The sequence below is a fragment of the Spinacia oleracea genome, chromosome 4 (genome assembly GCF_020520425.1).
Source record: "Spinacia oleracea cultivar Varoflay chromosome 4, BTI_SOV_V1, whole genome shotgun sequence".
NCBI lineage: Eukaryota > Viridiplantae > Streptophyta > Magnoliopsida > Caryophyllales > Amaranthaceae > Spinacia > Spinacia oleracea.
In genome coordinates this window covers 49,956,089-49,976,261 of record NC_079490.1, presented here as the reverse complement: position 1 = coordinate 49,976,261, position 20,173 = coordinate 49,956,089, and the positions used below count along the sequence as shown (strand labels likewise).

At 40.0% G+C, this 20,173-nt stretch overlaps 1 protein-coding gene and 1 long non-coding RNA gene across 2 annotated transcripts; both read right to left on the bottom strand.

Annotated features, from left to right (window-relative positions):
• Window positions 1–3,062: 3,062 nt before the first annotated feature.
• Window positions 3,063–3,839, bottom strand: LOC130472474 (uncharacterized). Its single transcript, XM_056843593.1, has 3 exons — window positions 3,705–3,839; window positions 3,522–3,629; window positions 3,063–3,438 (listed from the first exon to the last, which is right to left on the bottom strand). Exons 2-3 carry the CDS (start codon window positions 3,603–3,605, stop codon window positions 3,133–3,135), a joined length of 390 nt encoding a protein of 129 aa, XP_056699571.1. The 5' UTR covers window positions 3,606–3,629; window positions 3,705–3,839; the 3' UTR covers window positions 3,063–3,132.
• Window positions 3,840–15,994: 12,155 nt separating this feature from the next.
• On the bottom strand, window positions 15,995–19,880 carry LOC110778799 (uncharacterized). The gene is made up of 4 exons (XR_002530939.2): window positions 19,599–19,880; window positions 19,392–19,501; window positions 18,848–18,946; window positions 15,995–16,367 (listed from the first exon to the last, which is right to left on the bottom strand). It is a non-coding gene; the product is annotated as an uncharacterized lncRNA (long non-coding RNA).
• Between the last annotated feature and the right edge of the window lie 293 nt (window positions 19,881–20,173).

The window sequence follows — 20,173 nt, the reverse complement described above, 5'->3', positions numbered from 1 at the left end:
TTCAAAAAATTAAGAAAAGAACAAAAAGTCGAATGGGATGAACGATGCCAAACTGCCTTCGATAAAATCAAAGAATACCTAAGCAAACCACCCGTCCTCTCCCCGCCTTTGCCTGGAATCCCTTTACGCCTATACCTAACCGTCACGGATACTGCAGCGGGAGCTATGCTCTCACAATGTGTACATGGATCCGAGCGAGCCATTTACTACTTGAGCAAGAAGTTCATACAGTACGAGACGAGATACACAGAACTTGAGAAAACCTGCCTCGCCCTCGTCTGGGCATCCAAAAAACTCAGACATTACCTATTGGCCCACACTGTTTATATAGTGTCACAACTAGACCCCTTAAAATACATGTTCGAAAAGCCCGCCCTAAATGGTCGCCTGTCCAGGTGGCTAGTCATGCTCTCAGAATTCGACCTAAAATTCATGCCAGAAAAAACAATCAAAGGAAGAGCGGTAGCCGAATTCCTGGCCGAGCATGCCACGAATGAGGAAACCACGGAAGCTTACCTCCTCCCCGACGAGGAACTTCTGATGATACGAGACGACTATTGGACACTATACTTCGATGGCGCGTCCAACCAGAAAGGATGCGGCGTCGGAGTTCTCCTAGTCAGTCCCGAAGGGGGCCATATACCAATTTCTGTCAAACTTGACTTCGAGGCCACAAACAACGCCGCCGAATACGAGGCCTGCATAGTTGGGCTAGAGGCCGCAGTTAGCCTCGGAGTCAAACATCTACAAGTCTTCGGGGATTCTTTCCTAATAATCAACCATATATCCAAAAGATGGAAGGTCCGAAGCACTAGTCTATCAAATATCAAGCTTACTTAGACCAAATAGTCGAGCAATTTGAAAAAATCGAGTATACGTACTTACCAAGAGACGACAACCAATTCGTGGATGCACTAGCGAAGCTAGCTTCAATGCTCAACATCCCAAATGGATGGGACGGGATGACCCTTCGGGTCGAGCGAAGGAAAGAGCCGGCTTATTGCTGTGCCATAGACTCCGAACCTGAAAACACCGAAGAAGGACCATGGTATATGGACATCCTTCGTTACAAAACAAGTGGGGAATTCCCCCCAAACACCTCCCCGCGAGCACAAAAGGCCCTACGCCTCCTCGCTTCACAATATAGCATAATTCTGGGAGAACTGTACAAGTACACGCCGAATAAAATCAAGTTACTTTGTGTCCACCAAAACCAAGCCCAAAGACTAATGGAAGAATACCATAACGGCGTGTGCGGACCCGATATGAACGGAAAAATGCTATCCCGAAAAATATCCCGCTCAGTGTACTATTGGACCACTATGGAAACCGATTGCCATCACTTTGTAAAAACTTGCCCAAAATGCCAAATCTTTAGTAACCTTAACCATTTGCCTCCCTCAGAACTATACACCTTCACTTCTCCATGACCCTTTTCCACCTGGGGTATAGATATAATCGGCAAGGTAACACCAACAGGCGTAGGGGGACACGAGTACGTTTTAGTCGCAATTGATTACTTCACTAAATGGGTAGAGGCAGTCTCCTATGAAAAATTAACGGCCAAACATGTCGCTCGATTCCTAGAAAAGAACATATTCTGTCGATACGGGGTTCCACATGAAATCATAAGTGACCAAGGTTCCCACTTTAGGGCCGAAGTCCAAGACCTGCTCGAAAAATATCATGTCAAACACCATAAATCCTCTCCCTACAGGCCGCAAATGAACGGCGCGGTAGAGGCGGCCAACAAAAATATTAAAGTCATAATCGAAAAAATGGCCGAAAATTATAAGGATTGGCCCAACAAATTACACTTCGCATTATGGGGCTATCGAACCTCAATCCGCACCTCCATTGGAGTAACACCCTACTCCTTGGTATACGGAATGGAAGCAGTTCAACCGATCGAGTTGGAAATTCTCTCCCTCCGGATCGTCCTAGAAAGCAAGCTACCCGGGGCTGATTGGGTTCAAGCTAGGTACGACGAGCTCGTCCTGTTAGACGAACGGAGGTTGAGAGCTTTACATCACGTGCAAGTGTACCAAAAGCGCATCGCAAGGCAATTCAATAAAAGTGTCAAACTTCGAAATATCAAAGAAGGCGATTTTGTATTAAAAGAAGTCCGCGCACCTACTACGGACCCTCGAGGAAAATTCCGGCCTAACTGGACAGGACCATATTTTGTAAAGACCATCCTACCTGGCGGAGCAGTCCAACTAGCTGACATAGATGGAGCGGAATTCGCTAACCTCACGAACTTAGACCAATTGAAAAAGTACTATATTTAATAAAATCCAGTCCAGAGTTAAGGCATCTAATAAAACACGTTAAGACTCATAAGCAAGCATTCGGTACATTACTCTAAGCAAACGGCATAAAACTCGATAAAGTAGGAAAAGCGAAGGACAAAACATCAACGCCCAGGACGGGGCGCTATTATTTTTCACGCTCAGGCCTGGGCACCGATATTTCCTTCGCCCTTGAACGGGCGTCATTCTCTCTTGTCACCTATTCTCCCGATTCTGCAAGTGTTCGTACTCCTTTTTCGAACCATCAAAGAACCACGAACACTTGGGGGGGAAGCAGATGTGTAATGAACACCCTTTCAAAAAAATTTTTTTTTTGAAAAAGCTAGAACTACGCGCGACCTGATTCTGACAAGATACGTAGGCAATCCTTATCAAGGATTCGGTCCAATAAAAATTTAAAAATAATAAAGTCATGCAACGCATCAAGAAGAAAAGATATTGCAAAGGGCACTATACCCTAACCCATGCACGGGCAAGACCAAATAGAATGAAAAACAAAGCCACAAGAATTTTCAGGAACAAGCCCAACAAAGGAGTATGGCACGAGTCGGCAAAAAACAAAAAAATAGTGAACATGCATATGTAATACCCCAAGTAGTCGGTTAGTCTAAAAATATGTGTGCACTCTTGTATGAACTCATTATTTTTACGAAATTCTTTCCCTTTTCAAAATTCGTCGTTTGTTTGGAAAGCTAATATTACTATAATATGTTAAAGCAAAGCCCACGGAAGGCTCAAAACATTCTTGCACCAAAAATCGCAAAAAAATATATATACATGCGGAATACAAGAATGAATATGTACAAAACAGGAGGTAAGCCTAAGACTCGTCATCGGCTCCATGTCTCCAAGCCTCGCCGGTCCATCCACTCCACTCCCCGTGGTATGAGGGCCCCCAGCCAGAATCACCCCAAAAATGGGGTTGTGACTGCAACTCGGGGCTAGGCTCTCGGGCCACCGACACGGAATGTCGCCTACGCTCCGGCTCGGACCTCTCCCCGGAAGAACTCACCCCCGCGTCGGAACGGCGATGCCGTAGGGGAGAGTGCCGTGCCCTCTCTCTCTCACGACCGTGTCCCCCGCCCGAGGGACCCGCGTCGTCGGCCCCGGCTCGTCCAGCACCCGTCTACAAGAAAAGACAAAAGGAGAGTGAGTAATAGAAAGCCGAACAAGAGGTACAAATCAAAAGAAAAAAAGAGGGCACATTACCCGAGTAGAGTGGGGGCTCCTGCAAGAAAGTGCAGATCGGGCTCGAACCAACGCGGACTTCAACCGATTGATCACCCCCACCATCGCGTTGGCCGTATGGGCCGGAACCTGAAACAGGAATGTTAGTAACAAAAGAAAAAAAAAGAAAGATATAAGAAAAGTGCACAAATAAAAGGTGCATACCGCCTGTACTCCCTCAGGGAGCGGAGAATGGAAAACCCGATCTTCCGGGAAAGTCTCCACAATCTCGGATCCACTCTCTCCGGTATACCAGATCCGAGCATCGGGAAGCACCCATCCCCCCAACGAAGGGTCAGGACACTCCTGCACAAAACACAGTAGACATAAACACATGGGCACGAGCATGAAAACGCTAAAATCAATACGAAAAGAGAGGGCAACTTACAGCGCCAGGCTCCGGGAGACGAAGAGAATCCTGGATAAACCGATGATAGCTAGCTCCCTCTATCACCAACTCCTTCGCCGGCACGCCAGTCCTCGAGTGGACCCTCCACGACTCACCTATCGAGCGAGTAGACACCATGGTCGCAGGCGGAGGCCTAGGCACCGAAAAAGCCCCGACCGTCTGCATACGTACCCGCTCTCCCAGGTACCAGACAGGGTCCCGGCGGCCAACGAACAAGACCCGCATCTGGCTCAAGGCATAACTATCCCTGACCGAAGCATGAGTACCCCTAAAAGAGAGCCATGGGGTCCAAACCACCTGTTTTTGTACAAACACGGTCAGATCTCGCAGATAGAAAATAAAAAGAACGACGAAATACGAGATAGAGGACAAGATTTTGTACATGCTCAGGGTTCCTGTCCCGAATAAGATCCCACACAGTATCGGGCGGTGGACGCACTGTCAGCTTCTTCTTCCAACCCCAACGGCAACCGGCAGGGAACTCCAAAGGCCTCTGCCCCTTTCGGGGAGCCAGCCAAGGTAAGTGCTCAAAGGCCCACAGCTGCAAAAAGAAAAGACAATAAAACATCAAAAAAAAGAGGCCCGGTAAAAGCGAGAAAACAAAAGAAAGTCTAGGCACATACCTCGATCAAACGCGGCACTCCCGCTAATGTAATCACAAAGTGACGTCTACTCGGATCCGAGTCGCGCACCGCCAAACTCATCTGGCCGACGAGCATCGCATAGCCCAAATCGCCCCAGCGATAGTCACCCAGTGTAGACACGTCCTCCACCAGGCCTATCCACCTCGGGTCAAAGGTGTCAGTCGGACCCGATAGAAAAGTGGAAGTAATAAAATGGAGGTAGAACAGCCGAGCCTGTCTCGAAGGCGACTCCTCTACCCCATGCTCTAAGGCCCACATCAGGTCAGCGAAAGGTATCCCACGGGGCTGGTACGAAGGCAATCTCCTACCCATCCACGAGCCCAGGAGCCTGGTACCCTCAGCAACAGTCGGCGATGGGCCATCTGACCTCAGACGAACGGGGTTCCCTGTAAAGGTCAAGCCCGTCAAAGCCGTGTAGTCCTCGGGAGTGATCGTCATCTCGCTCCAGGGAAAATGGAAGGTGTTGGTGGTATCCCACCACCACCTCATGAACGACCGCAGAAAGGACAGGGAGATGTTAAGCCGAAGTATCTCCCAGAAGGTCTCGACCACCGGAAACAGTGAGCTCGCCCTCACCAAAGCCTGGGCGTCCGAGCTCAGGAAACTAAAAACGGTCTCACTCGTCGCTGCGCCATAGCCGCGAACCGTAGTCTCTCTCCTCGCGTGAAGGCAGGAAGTCACGTGGTGCTCTAGGTCGTAGTGCAGATCACGACCGTCGTAGAGCTCAGGGCCCACCCATAGGGGACCCGCGCCAGTAAACTGGCGCGTCATGCCACGCTCCTCGTGGCCACCAGAAGGAGGTGACGACTCGTCAGGCATGCTGATCAATAATACAATAAGGCATTATACCTTTAACAAAACTGGCACTCACACCAATCACTAAAGGAGTGCATTCCGCTCATAAAATGGAGTCATACAATTTTTGTTCCCTAAGACATGATACTAAGTTCATATCGAGCAAAAATTCCCAAAGTGAAATTTTTTTAATTAACTCCAACAAAATGAAAATTCTTCCATAATTTGTCATTCATGAATTATGAGGAACGCAAGCAATATACCAAGAACACCTACATTGCAAGAAAACACTAGAGTCGTAGGTATACTTGGGGGCTAGCATGAAAATGCCCAAATTCAACAAGAATCAACATACTTGCGAAAATTAACATGCACAAGCTAATTAACATGTTATGAGGAACATTTCCAACTATCTAATTGAAGGAAAGGGGCACAAAATCAAAAACCCCCATATCAATTTCATGCATAAAAATACTTGACAAAAATACTGAAATTAACAAAAAAGCTCAAAATTACTGAAAATTACTTACATTGGGAGGATTAGGAAGTGATTTGGAGTAGAATTCGTAAAGAAAAGTGAAGAAACGAGCAAGAAATCAGTTGAAAGAGATGAGGAGCTTGAGCGAAAATGGTGGAAATGGGAAAGGAAGGAGACGGTCCGCGAATTTAAAGACCCGTCTCCCCTTCGCGTTTTCAACGCCCAGCTCTGGGCGTTAGAAATTCTCGCGCCCAGAGCTGTGCGCTGAAAATGCTTCCCAGACAGCGAATATTCGCTGTCGGGCACGCGCAATCCCCTATTTTGTGTAAAATATCTGTTATCTTGATATTTCTTTCCCAAGAACGGTATTTCGCACTATCGTTAAAAATATACACAGTGTGGACCCACTTATAGGACACACCTGATTAGGAAATATTGCGACCCACCGACAGGTTGTAATCACAAAAGCCCTTCTACGTAGGCAAAATAAGATATTCAAAATGGGCTCGCCCACCCTCAGCGGGTGGGGTCTGCGTCACTAGCCGCGCAGGTCCTCAGTTTTCCAAAAATGAAGTCTTCAAAAACAAAATGAAACAGGCTCGCCATCTTCAGCCGGCGGGGTCTACGACGCAAACCACGTAGGTCCTTATTTTCAAAAAGCGCAAACAAATTTCAAAATAGATTCGTCCACTTCTATCGGACGGGGTGTCCACCCTTAGCGGACAGGTTCGCCATCTTTAGCCGGCGGGGTCTACGTCACAAGCCGCGTAGGTCCTTATTTTCAAAAAAAGCAAACAAACTTCAAAACAGATTCGTCCACTTCTATCGGACGGGGTGTCCACCCTTAGCGGACAGGCTCGCCATCTTTAGCCGGCGGGGTCTGCGCCACTAACCGCGCAGGTCCTTAGTCGCTGCAGCGATAACTTTTTCTGGTTTTCCCTTTTCCAAAAATTAAAAGGATTGGTTTTCCGTTTTTTCCAAAAAAGAGCGATGTGCTGGATTTTCCTTCGTTTTACGTCCCATAAAAACAAGGGGGTTTTCTCTTTTAGCTAGCCCTGAAAATGAGAATCTTTGAAAACATTTTTACCTCGTGATTGGGCTTGGCCAGGCCCAATTACACTTTATAGCTTTGATTTCGAAAACATCTGTAGCAACTCCCAATGACAAAGTGAGGGAGTTTCTACACTTCTTTAGATCCTTCCAATGACAAAGTGAGGAAGTTTCTATAATATCCGTTGACAAATCCCAATGACACGTGAGGGATATGTCGACACTCCAAGTGATGACCCTTAAGTGAAATGTTATCACTCGGGGGCTCGTGAGACCCTCGCAAAAACAGGTCACCATGGCTTGTGTGGCGCACTCCGTCTAGTACTTTGACCATCGTCTTATTCCAAGACTCAGTCAAAGTGGGGGCTAACTGTAGACACCTACTTTTGTCCCCATTCCCGAAAGGGAAAGGTTCGATGATGAAAACATAAATCTCCACTTAACAACGCATCTCCTATAAAATAACGAATCTCAATTCCCCTTTTCATTTCACCCGAAACCTGCTATTTATGGAAACCTGCTAAAAATAGTAACTACCGTAAAAGTTAGCTTCTAAAAGTGGCAAGTCATAAAAGATAGAAACCTGTCAGAATTAGGTGTTGCACTCCAACGTAAATCCTAAATGAGATAGAAAACTGCGAGAATCCTATTCCTAATATGATTCGGAAATTAGAATTACGTATTAATTAAAATCCTAACGAGCCTAGAGTTCGTAACGGGCCCAGACGCATTCCGTCATGAAATTGATACGCACTAAAAGACTCGATTAAGTCTCAAACACTACAGACTTCAGGAATCCGAATCTGACTAAGAAAACAGCCCAGACCCTATTTTCAACGCCTGGCTCTGGGCGCCGAAATCTTCGGCGCCCAGGCCTGGGCGCTGAAATTACCTGGGTACGTGTTTTTTTTCCTAATTCTTTGTGGATTAGAACTCTGCAATTCTATCTTTCCACGAACTCTCCCCTATAAATATAGCCCCAAATTCGACGTGAAAAGAACACACACACAATTCATATTCTGAGTATGGATTCCAACCCTTAGCCTAAGCCTCACGCTGCGAAACTGATCACGCGTTCTGTCGCAATCGATCCATAAATCGAACAGAACGTATCCTGTCCCATAATTTGAGATTCATTAAATAAAAAGGAGAAATATCAAAGTCAAAGTGGTTAGTTTTCTGAGAACCGTGACGCACCTCTCAAGAGTGCGTCGTAATGTGTCCCTTTTCGATGATTTAATTGCTTTCCTCGCCCTTTTTATGAACTGTTAAACTAACTAAATCTGATTGTTCTACCACGCCTAACAAATATAATATTTTTGGGAAATTGGATTATCATGCTAGGTCCCTTAATGCTATTTAAATCAGATAATCGCGATCGATTTAGTATTATATGTTGCATATTGCTAAAATCAACTCAGATTAGTTTAATAGTTAACGCATGTCCCTTCAATTATTTATGCTGAGCTAGTAAGGATATCCTGCCTCTGGAGTTATCGACGAGCGAAGTACTCCTCTCGGTAGTTACAGTCCCCCGAACCCTCAATCTCTACCTTGCGGGTGTATGTTGAGAGATCCCCAAACCAGGGATCAAAAGGGAACCTACGGCCGTCGTGGTCAAACATAATTGCACTCCCTTTATGTCACGATAACCGGGTTTTGTCAGTTTTTCTCATTGTCGTTAAAAACTGAATGGCGACTCCTATATTACTAGTCCATTGGGTGTAAACTCACAGGAAATCCAATTACACTTGATTGAATAAAAAAGAATCGTCACACCCACGAGGGACGACGACATGCACTAGCCTCGCGCTTTTTCGACCCCCTCACACCGCGTCAATTTGAGCATTCTCACCCTGGACGCCTCCAGCAACAACCTGAGGCACTCCAGCCGCCTCCTCTTCAACTTCTTCACCCATAGCCTCGCCACCGCTCTCATCTGGCTCCGACTCATCGAACGAGGCGGCGGGTTTTTTCAATGGACCAGCTTCCATCTCTTCCGTCCAAAACTCATCAAAGTAAGTACCTCCTTGACGAGCACTGCTAGCCTCACCTGGGGGAGTCCGGCTTATTTCCCCTGCCGGCACTTTGATGGATCTCTATCCCGAGAAAGAAGGGTCCATCTGCTGACCTTTAAGCCGCAAGTCAGCGATGTTTGCGGTCTTTTTCGTCCTCGCCATCGTGTCCTGCGTAAAGACGCAATGGGAGGCCGAACTTAACGACGGGCTTAAAAAATGTGTGGGATATTGCTGCGGCGCAGATCAGACCACCATACCCAGAAGTTCCAACCTTAACGGCTCAAGAACCGCATACCATCGTTCCAAAAGGAAAAGAAAAATGGACGATGCCAAAACTGACGAGTAACAAAAAATGCAAGAAATAACTAACATACTGAAATAAGGTGCTTACCTCAAAAATAACGGAGAAGATGGCGTCAAAGGTAAGCGTCACGAAAAGGAGACGAAGGGCTCGTACAGTCTTTCCTTCGTCTTAGGATATGGGCCGAATAGAAGACTGCGTCAGAAATCTCTGTAGATTCTCTCCCAGAAAAGCACAGAGGTGAATTTTGTAAATTGAAAAATGAAATTTTTTACCCCCTTACTTATATATAGGAAGGACAGAATAGGAAAAGTCGCCACGTGGCGCACTCTCCCTGGTTCAAAGAATCTGATCAGGAGGTCAGCGATCAAGAACGGACATCAGGTAGGCCATCTTACCTTAATACCCTTCTTGAGGGGCAAATGATGTGGGTAAAAATATCCCACCTACGTGGCATCAATGTTACGCGACACGTGGCTCCCAATCATTGGTCAGCCGCATATCTTGGCTGCCACCCAAGAATCAGCCTATGCTGATGAATGAGTCCCTTTTGAGGCCCATGGCCCATAAGGAATGTTGTGATAGTGACACATGTCATTATCTAATGAACTAGCCAATCATGTGACATGATTCTAGGGTTTTCCCCTAAAAGGGGGAGACTATAAATACCTCCAATTCCCAAGAAATGGACACACAATTCTAGATAGAGAAACATTCTACTACTTACTTTAATGCTTTCTATTTATTAATTACATCTTCCTTAAAACCCGTGTCTTACTTAATCATCAGAGGGAATATTCCTTCGGGAATATTCTTGTTTTGTAGGTACGCCGCCGACGTGGACTGGACTCGACACTACGTGGAACCTGATACCTCCTCGTCATCATATACAGGAAAAACTCCCACAACACTTAGGATGGCCCTTTATTTTTAGAGGTTTCAAATGTAAATTTAGAAGTTTAGGATTCCATTATTTTTTGGTACAAATAAAAGAAATCAAAGGTAAAATTTTGTAGTTAAAGCATCATACTCCATTGCCTCCTTGGTGAGCCAGATTTCATGAATTAAGGGAATGAAGAGTGTGTTTATATAATTTTTTTTGTTCAATTGATCATATTTGTTTGTATACTACTGCAATACTACACACATTGGTATGGGAAAGCATCCAAATTATCTGTTTCTAGGTTTTGTCAATAATTCACCTGCTTGGAATTGCTTGAATTTGGGAATCGGTGTTAATGTAGATAGAAACAGGCAAAAAAAATGTCTCTAAAAGACCTTCATTTGCAGGTACTTGAGATGGGATTTTCAAAGTTGTACAACAATCTACAATTTGAGAACCTGCATTGAGGATTGAATATCTATGCCTCGTAAGGCGTGTAGAAGAGTCATTACTTTAAGTTAACTTGGCAAATGGTGTCTGCTGGTGCATCTGTTGTGGAAGGTAAATTCAATTTTATTTCGTACATGTCAAAATATATTTGAGGTTGAGCAGGTAATCAAGGTCCTGGACTTTTGTTGTTTCTCCTGTATTAATTGCACAGTATACAATTATGGTAGTTACTTGATATTATTAATAGAGTCGATGCTTTGTGGATGATCCCTGTATATTTTACGTAGTATTTGATTTTTAGACTCGGTTATTTGGGTTTTCTATTTTGGCAGAAAGGCTCTTTATAAAGAGGTTCTAAAGCTCAAGCCCAGATGCCCATGCATCATATCCCCAATACATCATTGTGTTTCATAGGTTTATACTAGACCCCTCATGGTTCATAATATTCAATTAGTTGTTACTTTTTTACATGTCTTAATGTCATTTTAGTTTACAGCCTTATGATATCAGCATTGCAACAGGCTCATAGCCTTACGATATCATCATTGTGTGGGATTAAGTTGAATTTCCGTCTATTGGACCGAGGGTGTTCCTCCCCTCATTTTCGTGTGTAGAGTTACTTTTATTTTAGTTTTTCAATAAGGAATGGACTTATTTATCTTATGTGGTTGTGCCTCAAAATGCTATTTTCGTCTTCCTCGTTTCTCTTCCCCTTCCTATCTCTCTCTTTTCCTCTCTTCCTTTTTCCAGGGGTAAGTTAATATTGTATGTAACAGGAAAACAAGGTATAAAATCAATCAGCAATATGACATTGCTATTGTTGGTGGCGGCATGGTCGGCATGGCTCTAGCATGTTCCTTGGGTTAGTTTGGGTTTAACTATATGTGGGAGAGTTTAATAGTAATGGCGTCCCTCTTTGCTATCTTTGATTTCATGTATCTTGTAAGCTTAATTACCTTTAGTTTATATTCCTCGCAGCAAGCTCTGCTTTAACCAGAAAGTTGAGTGTTGCCATAATTGACGACAACCCTGCATTGACCTCTGAAGGTTGGATTAGTAAAGAGGAGCCTCCTGACCCAAGCGTCAGTACAGTAACACTAGCTTCTATCTTCTTTCTTAAAAGTATGTTATCTTTGTTGATATTAGTATTTATTTTGTGGATTAGTTTTCAGAATACACGAGATGAGCCACTAATCTACCCATAGCTGGCAAAGTAAAAAAAATTAGTGTTTACTATGTTAATATCATAATATGTTCCCTTTATCCATAGGCGCATTTATTATATTGTGTGTCCTTCAGAACTTCAAGTAACTAGGGCAAGAAAAATTTCTGACATATTACCCTTTTGTTTTCCAATTCGGTTTCCAGTAACTAATAAGTAATTATTGCATATATTGGAGCTTGGAAGTATGTTGAGAAGCAACACCATGCATACTTTGACAAAATGCAGGTGATACGCGCTCTCTTTCAAGTTTGAAATTCTCCTGTTGTTTGTTATTTTTTGCTCTTTGATTAAATTTGACCTTGGATTTGCAAATGTCAACTTTTCTGTCTTTGAAAACTAAATGCATTGATGATAATATGATTCAATGCCAGTAAAGGAGAAAGGACACACTTATTATCAAATGATTGTAGTAACTCAACCTCAAAGTGGTCTATCCTGTACGTATTAAGACTCAACATGCTTATTGGTACGTATCCTTTTAAACAAATTTACTTATATTTATACTCCGTATTTATTCAAATTTCAAGATATGCGCACTTGGTCCGACTTTATGATGACCAGCTGATACGCTGCATATGAGTTATTATATTTTTCCCCTCTTGATATGTTTGACATTATGATGACCAGCTCATATATGAATTCAGTTTGTGTGCATCATATTTATGTGTTTACAACAGCGTCTGAACTAAATAATACTGTTATTGCTTGCCATCACCTAAAGTAAGAGAAGTTTTAGTGGTTATATTCCTGCTGCTTAGTGGCAAAAACATTCCATGTTTTTAACATCTTGAAATTGGTTTACGTGTAGAGGTGTTGAAAATTAGGACTAGCATCAATGAACGGGGTGTTTGGAGCTGTTGTAAACAACATTGCTATTTGTATAAGTAAACAAATCTTTAAAATGATATCTAATAGTTATGTAAACTGGGAGTAAGTAAAATGCTTAACATGGTGCTATTAATCCACATGATCACCCCTTCTCCTTCCCTACTTCGTAGAATGATAAAAGTATATTGCGATGGTGTAATAAAATAAAGTAATCTGCTGTTCTTTTGGTGACTATCAAATTTCAGAAAATATTTCTACTTGGTATATATGTGTGACTAATATGGTTTTGATGGTGTGTTATGCAGGGTTTTTGTGGGTACTGTGAGTGAGTTATGTGTCAAGCATGTTGAATGCCATGTCATTACAATCAAGCAACGTGCAGAGGAGGCTCCTCAAGACCCTGTAGATTATTAAGTGCTTATGCTGTGGCCGAACCGTGGCTGAACTATTTGTATATAGACCTGATTTCAAGTGTGAACATTCTATACATTTTGTTAATTTTATGGAGACGATCTTGAGTCAAATATGGGTGTGATGTTTATTTTTGTGTGTATGACAATGAATTGAAGATGCATTGTTGTGATCTCTTGAACAACTGCTTTAAGGTCGTCACGCTATACATTAAAGTTAACACATGATTACTCTGTTTCACTACTTAGATGTATGATTGTATAGTATAACCTTAATTTTTTTAAATATGAACTTTATGAACATTTTTTTATCTAATATTTATATGTAGTGGTAGTAATACAATTTTAAGTTTTTATATAATCCTGTACGCATCGCGTGCATATAAGACTAGTATTCTATAAGGGAACTCTTGAGGTCATAAACGTAAATAACATTTTAGTGTCTCCCTAAATAGAATCGACTATAATATCCTTAATGATAATTCAATAAAATGAATTGTATTAAATAAAAAAAAAATTGATAAGTAATTTGAGGTAATTAGTCAAATAATAGGAAAGTAAAAATTTGTTAATATAACAACAAGACAGTAATGAAAACTCTTTAATGCTTGTTAATCATTTAGGAAAATTGATTAAAATTGGCCATACATACCATTTCCATGCGGGGAGAAATTTGATTGGAAAAAAGTCACACAAAAAAAGGATTATTCGCTAACAACTATTCACGCATGTAATCTTTAATAGCATTAATATCTCAATTTAATACAATTAAAAAAAAATCAAAGATAATATTTCACATTCTCAATTCACGGCAAAATATAAGTCTAATAGCAATCAGCAAAAAGTTATATATCTATGAAAAGGAATAAAGCAAAAAATATTAAAGCATGCAAAATTTTAATCCGGAACGGAATTAATTACATTTGTAAAAATATGGCAAGATTAATTATGGTTTCCAATTTTATACCTATGTACATAATTACTCTAATAATGTTTATGTAATTTTTAAAACTGATTTTGTTATTATATAAATTTCCAATGTAATTGATGCACACACTGCTTGGATATAAAACTAGTAGAATAATAATAAATAAAGGGAAATCAGAGAATCAAATACTTAATCACATGCCACAACCAACAAAATTTCAAAAATAAAAAAGAAAATTACAATCAATACTTTTTTACAGCAACTAGTTGAACCGTTACGTGCTACGCACGCGTCAGTCAACTTGATATTTTATTACTCAATACGTTTATTAATTTATTCATTTCTATGTATTATCCATAAACGTTCATATAAGTATGCGCAAACTCAAATGTTACATACTCCGTATGTAATAAGACACTTCTATAAGCTAAATTATTACTCTTATCATCCCAATTCAAAGATACTTCTAATATTGTTCTTAATTTATTACAACAATTCGGGTTTTACACTCTTTGCACATTATCCTTTGACCATATATTATGATTTTTGCATAAAGTATTTTTTCTACATGAATGCGTTTCAATATGTACTTTTAAAATAGTAATTGTGTTTATATATTAATGAAATTATAATTAAATATGTTAAAGATCAAATTTGTGCATTGAAAAACGTGAAAATTCAATTATGTGGTAAATAAAGAACAATCAAAATATTATTAAAATTTTTAAGGTGGAATACTTATGAGCATGGGTCATATATTTATAGGAAAATAGGTAGTCGAATCCTATTAGAATTAGGATAATCCAAAACACATAGGATTAGGAAGTTTAGAATAATCACAAACGCTTAGGATTTAGGATGATCCCCAACTCTTAGGATTTAGGATAATCCCAAACTCCTTAGATAATAGGATTAGGAAAACCGGCTAGCTTATGGCCCAAGCTACTTGCCACGCAAGTAGCCTTAGCGCCCAAGCCTTGCTTGCCGCACACGCCAAGCATGCTAGCCAGCCGCCGGGCGTTGAGCCTGGTGTTGGCGCTGCGCGCGCTGGGCTGTGCCTTGCGCGCTGGAACTGGTGTTGGGCCTTGTGCTCGGCGCTTGCAGTGCGCTTCGCTGGTTGGCTCGTCGAGGGATGGGCCGACCTTGCTTTTTGGCATGTCGCTCGTCGTGCTTCGATGTGTTTTCCGATCCTAGAATTTATTTCCGATTCGAACAGTATTTTCGATTCCCACAATATTTCCGATTCCGAAAACATTTTCGATTCTGGTAATATTTCTGTTTCCGGCAATATTTCTATTTCCTTTAATATTTTCCGATACGAACCATATTTCCGTTTCCGGTAATATCTTAGACTTCGATAATATTTATATTTTCTTCATGAACGATACTAATGTTTCCAGGAATATCTTCATTTCCAACAAATATTCTTTCTTTTCCTTTTGATGATTTGTTTAGCTCCCACTGGAACCAACATCCGTCATTTCAGAATATCCATAATTAGGATGTTTACTGAATATTATATTCACCTAAATACTTGATCTGTTCACGTACTATTTGTGTGAACCTATGGGTTCATTCAGAAGTAAGTTGTGGCATTAATATTATTAATTCCACTTGAACTGAAGCGGCCTCTAGCTAGGCATTCAGATCACTTGATTTCACTGAATAATTAAATTGTTTAATTAATACTGAACCGCATTTATAAGACTTGGCATTAAATGCAAACTTGGACCAATGTCATTATTTCCTTCATCATCACCTCGCATGCTAATCAACAAAATCCAAAGTTTGATCACGCTTAATGTAACAGCCCGCCCTTAACGAGCTGCTTTCTAAACACACTTAGTCTTAATTTAAACAAACTCAACGTAATTACAATTTTAAACCCATCTAAACAAACTTTAACTCTTCAAACAACTTCAAAGATTTAATCACGGTTTAGCCTATCTCAAAGACACTAATCAAGACCCATACACTTAACTAGTTATTTTAAAAAAAAATCGGCAGCACTTCCCCTAAATATGGACAACCTAAAATATTATTTAGGAAATTACGTCAGATTCTCCTTCACCTGCTTTAATGACATCAATCCAACATATAACATATCCCAAAACATCACCAGGGGTCACTATAACAGCCCACACGTAATGAGCTACTTCTAAGCACACTTAACCTTAAACCAAAGAAAATTAACTTAACTACGACTCCAATACAGATATATAAACCATAAATTATAAACCAAAAACTTTAAGAAGAAAATTATACAGCCTAATTAACAAACTCTAGGAAACTACATTACATTTGGCGAATCCATAATCCAACCTTGGACACACAAGGCCATTGGAGAACTCCACGAACCTTGAATCTGAAATGAGACTCGACTCTTGCTACCTGCAAAACATTTTAACTCTGCTCCCACCGGGACAGGTTCATGGAACAAAATCAGCGGAAATCTAAGTACACACATCCAACATGAAATGCATTTGATAGGTGGCTCAAAATAGTTTTTTTGTTTTAGTTTTATAATTTGTTTTGGAAAGAAATTTCGCTTATCAAACTCGCTTCGAAAACAATACATGGTAAAACGTTACAATAGTTTTACTTGCAAAAGCTTCACACCTAACTATCGTCTCACAAAGTTTCTTAATTCACATTCATATCAACATAAATAGGCTCACGACTAAGATTCTTTATTACTCTCATACTCTTAATCGTTTTCATTCCATAGCTTACTTGACAATTAATCATAGAGATGGATCAAGTATTTCTCCAGAAGTAAATTTTTCTCAAACCATCATTTATTACGCAAGGTGGAACTCGATATACACACATATTCCTAACTGAATGGGGAAACTCATTGATAAAACATTTCCAAAGACATATAATTCTCTTCGCAAAGTTCTCATAACAATTCAAATGCAAATATAGACATTCATAAGAAATTTATAACTCATTGCGAAAACACACAACTCAAACTCAGCATAATAGCTTACACAGTCACAACATCTTAGCTTACTGTTGGGGAAAGTGAACACGAATAGAGAGGGGTTATTAAACCAACTGTCTCTATTTGGTGGGGGTCGTCACCCTCCTGATAAGCATACGCTTGCAAGACTTAACTAGGACATGTCCCTAACTACGGGTCTATCCCGCTTCTACGAGTCTACTTTTGTAGCACTCGCTTTACGGCCAGGCCGCTTTAACGGGTCTATCCCGCCGAACTACGGGTCTATCCCGCTTCTACGAGTCTACTTTTGTAGCACTCGCTTTATGGCTAAGCCGCTTTAACGGGTCTATCCCGCCGAACTACGAGTCTATGATTGTAGCACTCGCTTTAAATGTTTTTCATCACCGACGCATGTGAGCACTATGCAACACATACACGGCTACTTTCCCCTACTTAAGCATTTTTATTATCAATTTATGCAATTTCATTCTCAAAATATCATTCGCATTCCCATACTCATGTATTAGCTTCACTCTCAACATATCTCAACTCACTTTATTTCTCAGAATAAATCCTCAACCCAATTAAATATCAATCTCAAGACTTGCTGACACTCTCTCTTACTCTTAATCAAACTGTAATGATTTAATTAAAATTTGGACACTCTTCTCAACTACTCCCTTTTAACTTAGAATCACTCCTTATCCTTGGCTATACTCCTAAACCATTGATTAACATTTGACTGCTAGTGAGTGACACTCATTTAAGATCCCAAGGTTATCAATAGCCTATACTTTCCTCGAATCCGCATTCACTATTTAACTAGCTTAGTGTGCCTGAAATGTGTTTTATAAACATTTACATAAAACATAATTACTCAAACATAATTTTTATTATTCATTGAAATATCCCCTCGATAGATTTCAAACTATTAGGTTATATATAAAAAATTATGAAAACCTGATTATTTATTTTAAAGTATATTGTTACTCTTTACAATAAACTCGTTTTAAAACTTGTTAATGATTTCCTTGTTTACTAACTATTGTCATTTAAAGAACTCAAAATAAAACTGAAAATATCTTTCGTTATAACCCTTCCAACTTTTAAGTTCACTAAAACACTTAAACGTTTTCCAAACTAGTTAAATTCATAATTCATAAATTAAGGAAAACCATGTGATTTTAGAAAATTTCAAAATAAGGTGGCTTGTTCGGAGTTATTATAAACCCTTGAAATAACTCGCTAAAGATTCATTTAAAACTCGATTTGTTTTATTTAAATAGTTTAGAACTTCTCATATTCCATGTTAGAAACTCTTACTTTTTATTATTAATCCTTCATTAAGAAAACAAGCGTCTTTTAAGTATTTCAAGGCAAGTATGACCCAATTGATTAAAAATTAGACTTTCTTTGAAAACAAATCTTTTTGAACTTAGTAAACTATAACCTTGATTGAAAAACTCCCATACGATTTAATATTAAGACCTTAAACTCCTTAGAGACTCAAGTAAGACTACTTCCATTATGCAAGGACTTTTACCTGATCATTAACGTATTCACATATGATTAACTCTTAATTAACACTCCCTTAACCTTTTGACTCTTTCACATATCTCACAATTCCCAAGTTCGACCTCAAGATACTCAATGAACTCAATTCTCAAGCCGCTCAATGCCTCAACTCAAACCATCTCTCACAGGGGTTCTCATTGACACAAACATTAGTTTAAAAGAATCATGATTCTTAAAAGCATTATAATCAAATTCAATTTGCAAAGAACAAATCAATTTGCAAATTCAATTTAGTTTTTGCAAAACACAATTTAATTCGCAAAATAACATTCAACTTGCAAAACAACACTCAATCTATACATATATATACATAATACTTAACACGAGATATATTTTCAAACATTGAAGTTGGTTGGACGATGTGTACCTCGAATCACCACATATATATATACTCCAAGGCTACACACTTGGTCACGGCTCTCCGCATAACCCCGTACTTTGATTCACCTTAATCGTTCTCCACTCACTACCTCAACATAAAAGTACATGAATCAATAAACTTTCACTTAACTTGAGCTAGAGCTCCATATAATTCTTCCATAAATCTTAATTGATTTCCAAAACCTTGTCTTAGAAACTAGTATATCATGTATTCTATTTTAAGAAAACCGATTTGAACTTCTAAACAAGAATGGTGATTTGAAAATCATATAGTTTGATAATATTCGTTCATAAACTTGTAAATGCGATTAAACCAAAATAATAATAGAAATATTAATTACACCATCATTTAGAAAAAAAAAATCCTCTCAATAAAATAATAACTTGAATTCTCCACTTATCCATCGAAGTTACTTAATAAATTAACTGAAATTATTTTCATTAAACCAAAACAATTAGCCAATGACAAATTGATTTTCTAATAACTATTTCAATCTAACTAGGCTAAAGAAAAAGGAATTGAAGTATACCCTTGATTAAATTGGAAGAGTAAGAAGGGAATTCAACAATCCCAAGATCGAGAACAACAACACAGCGGCGGCGGCTGCATGCAGCAGCAAAGGGGAGGCGGCGGCGGTGGCTACAACTCAGAGGAGAGAGAAAATTATGTTAGGGTTTGAGTTCCATAAATCAAAATCAATTCGATCAATTAAGGAAAAATTGTTGAAATGAATTACCGATTAGGGATGAGGTGTGAATGGTGGACTAGTGGCCACCACTAACGGCGGTGGCAACACAAAGCAGCACGAGAGGGGAAGCGGAGAAGCAATACAGCGATCAACAACAATCCGCAACACCGGCGGCAACTGACGAGGAAGGGAGGCGAGGGAAGCGTTGTGGTGGGGCGTCGTGGTGGAATGAGGAGGAGAGAGAGAGCCAAGTGAAGAGAGGAAGGAAGCTCGGTATAAAGAGGAGGGAGAAGGGAAGCACGACAAGGGGAAGAGAGAAAATAAGTGAGGGATTTGTTTTTATTTCTTTTTATTCCAAGCCCATGGTTTTGACAACATTGCTGGTTTTTGTTTGATGACTCATCACCTAATAAAAGAAATGGAGAAAGTATTCATTTATCTTATTTCAACTTAAATAAGTTTAAATTAATTTAATGTGGAAAAAAATTAAAATATTCCTTTAACTAATTAAGTTAACGAAAATAAGAAAAATATATTATCATTAATTTGATTTAAAATAGAAATCCTAATTCCATTAAAATTATTGAGTTGAAATAAATTAAATTTTTTTAAAAAAAACAAAA

Coding starts and splice junctions, on each gene's coding strand:
- LOC130472474 (XM_056843593.1), bottom strand. CDS start 3,605: ATGGTGGGGGTGATCAATCGGTTGAAGTCCGCGTTGGTTCGAGCCCGA. Junction 3,439..3,521: donor GGAGCCCCCACTCTACTCGG/GTAATGTGCCCT, acceptor CTTTTCTTGTAG/ACGGGTGCTGGACGAGCCGG.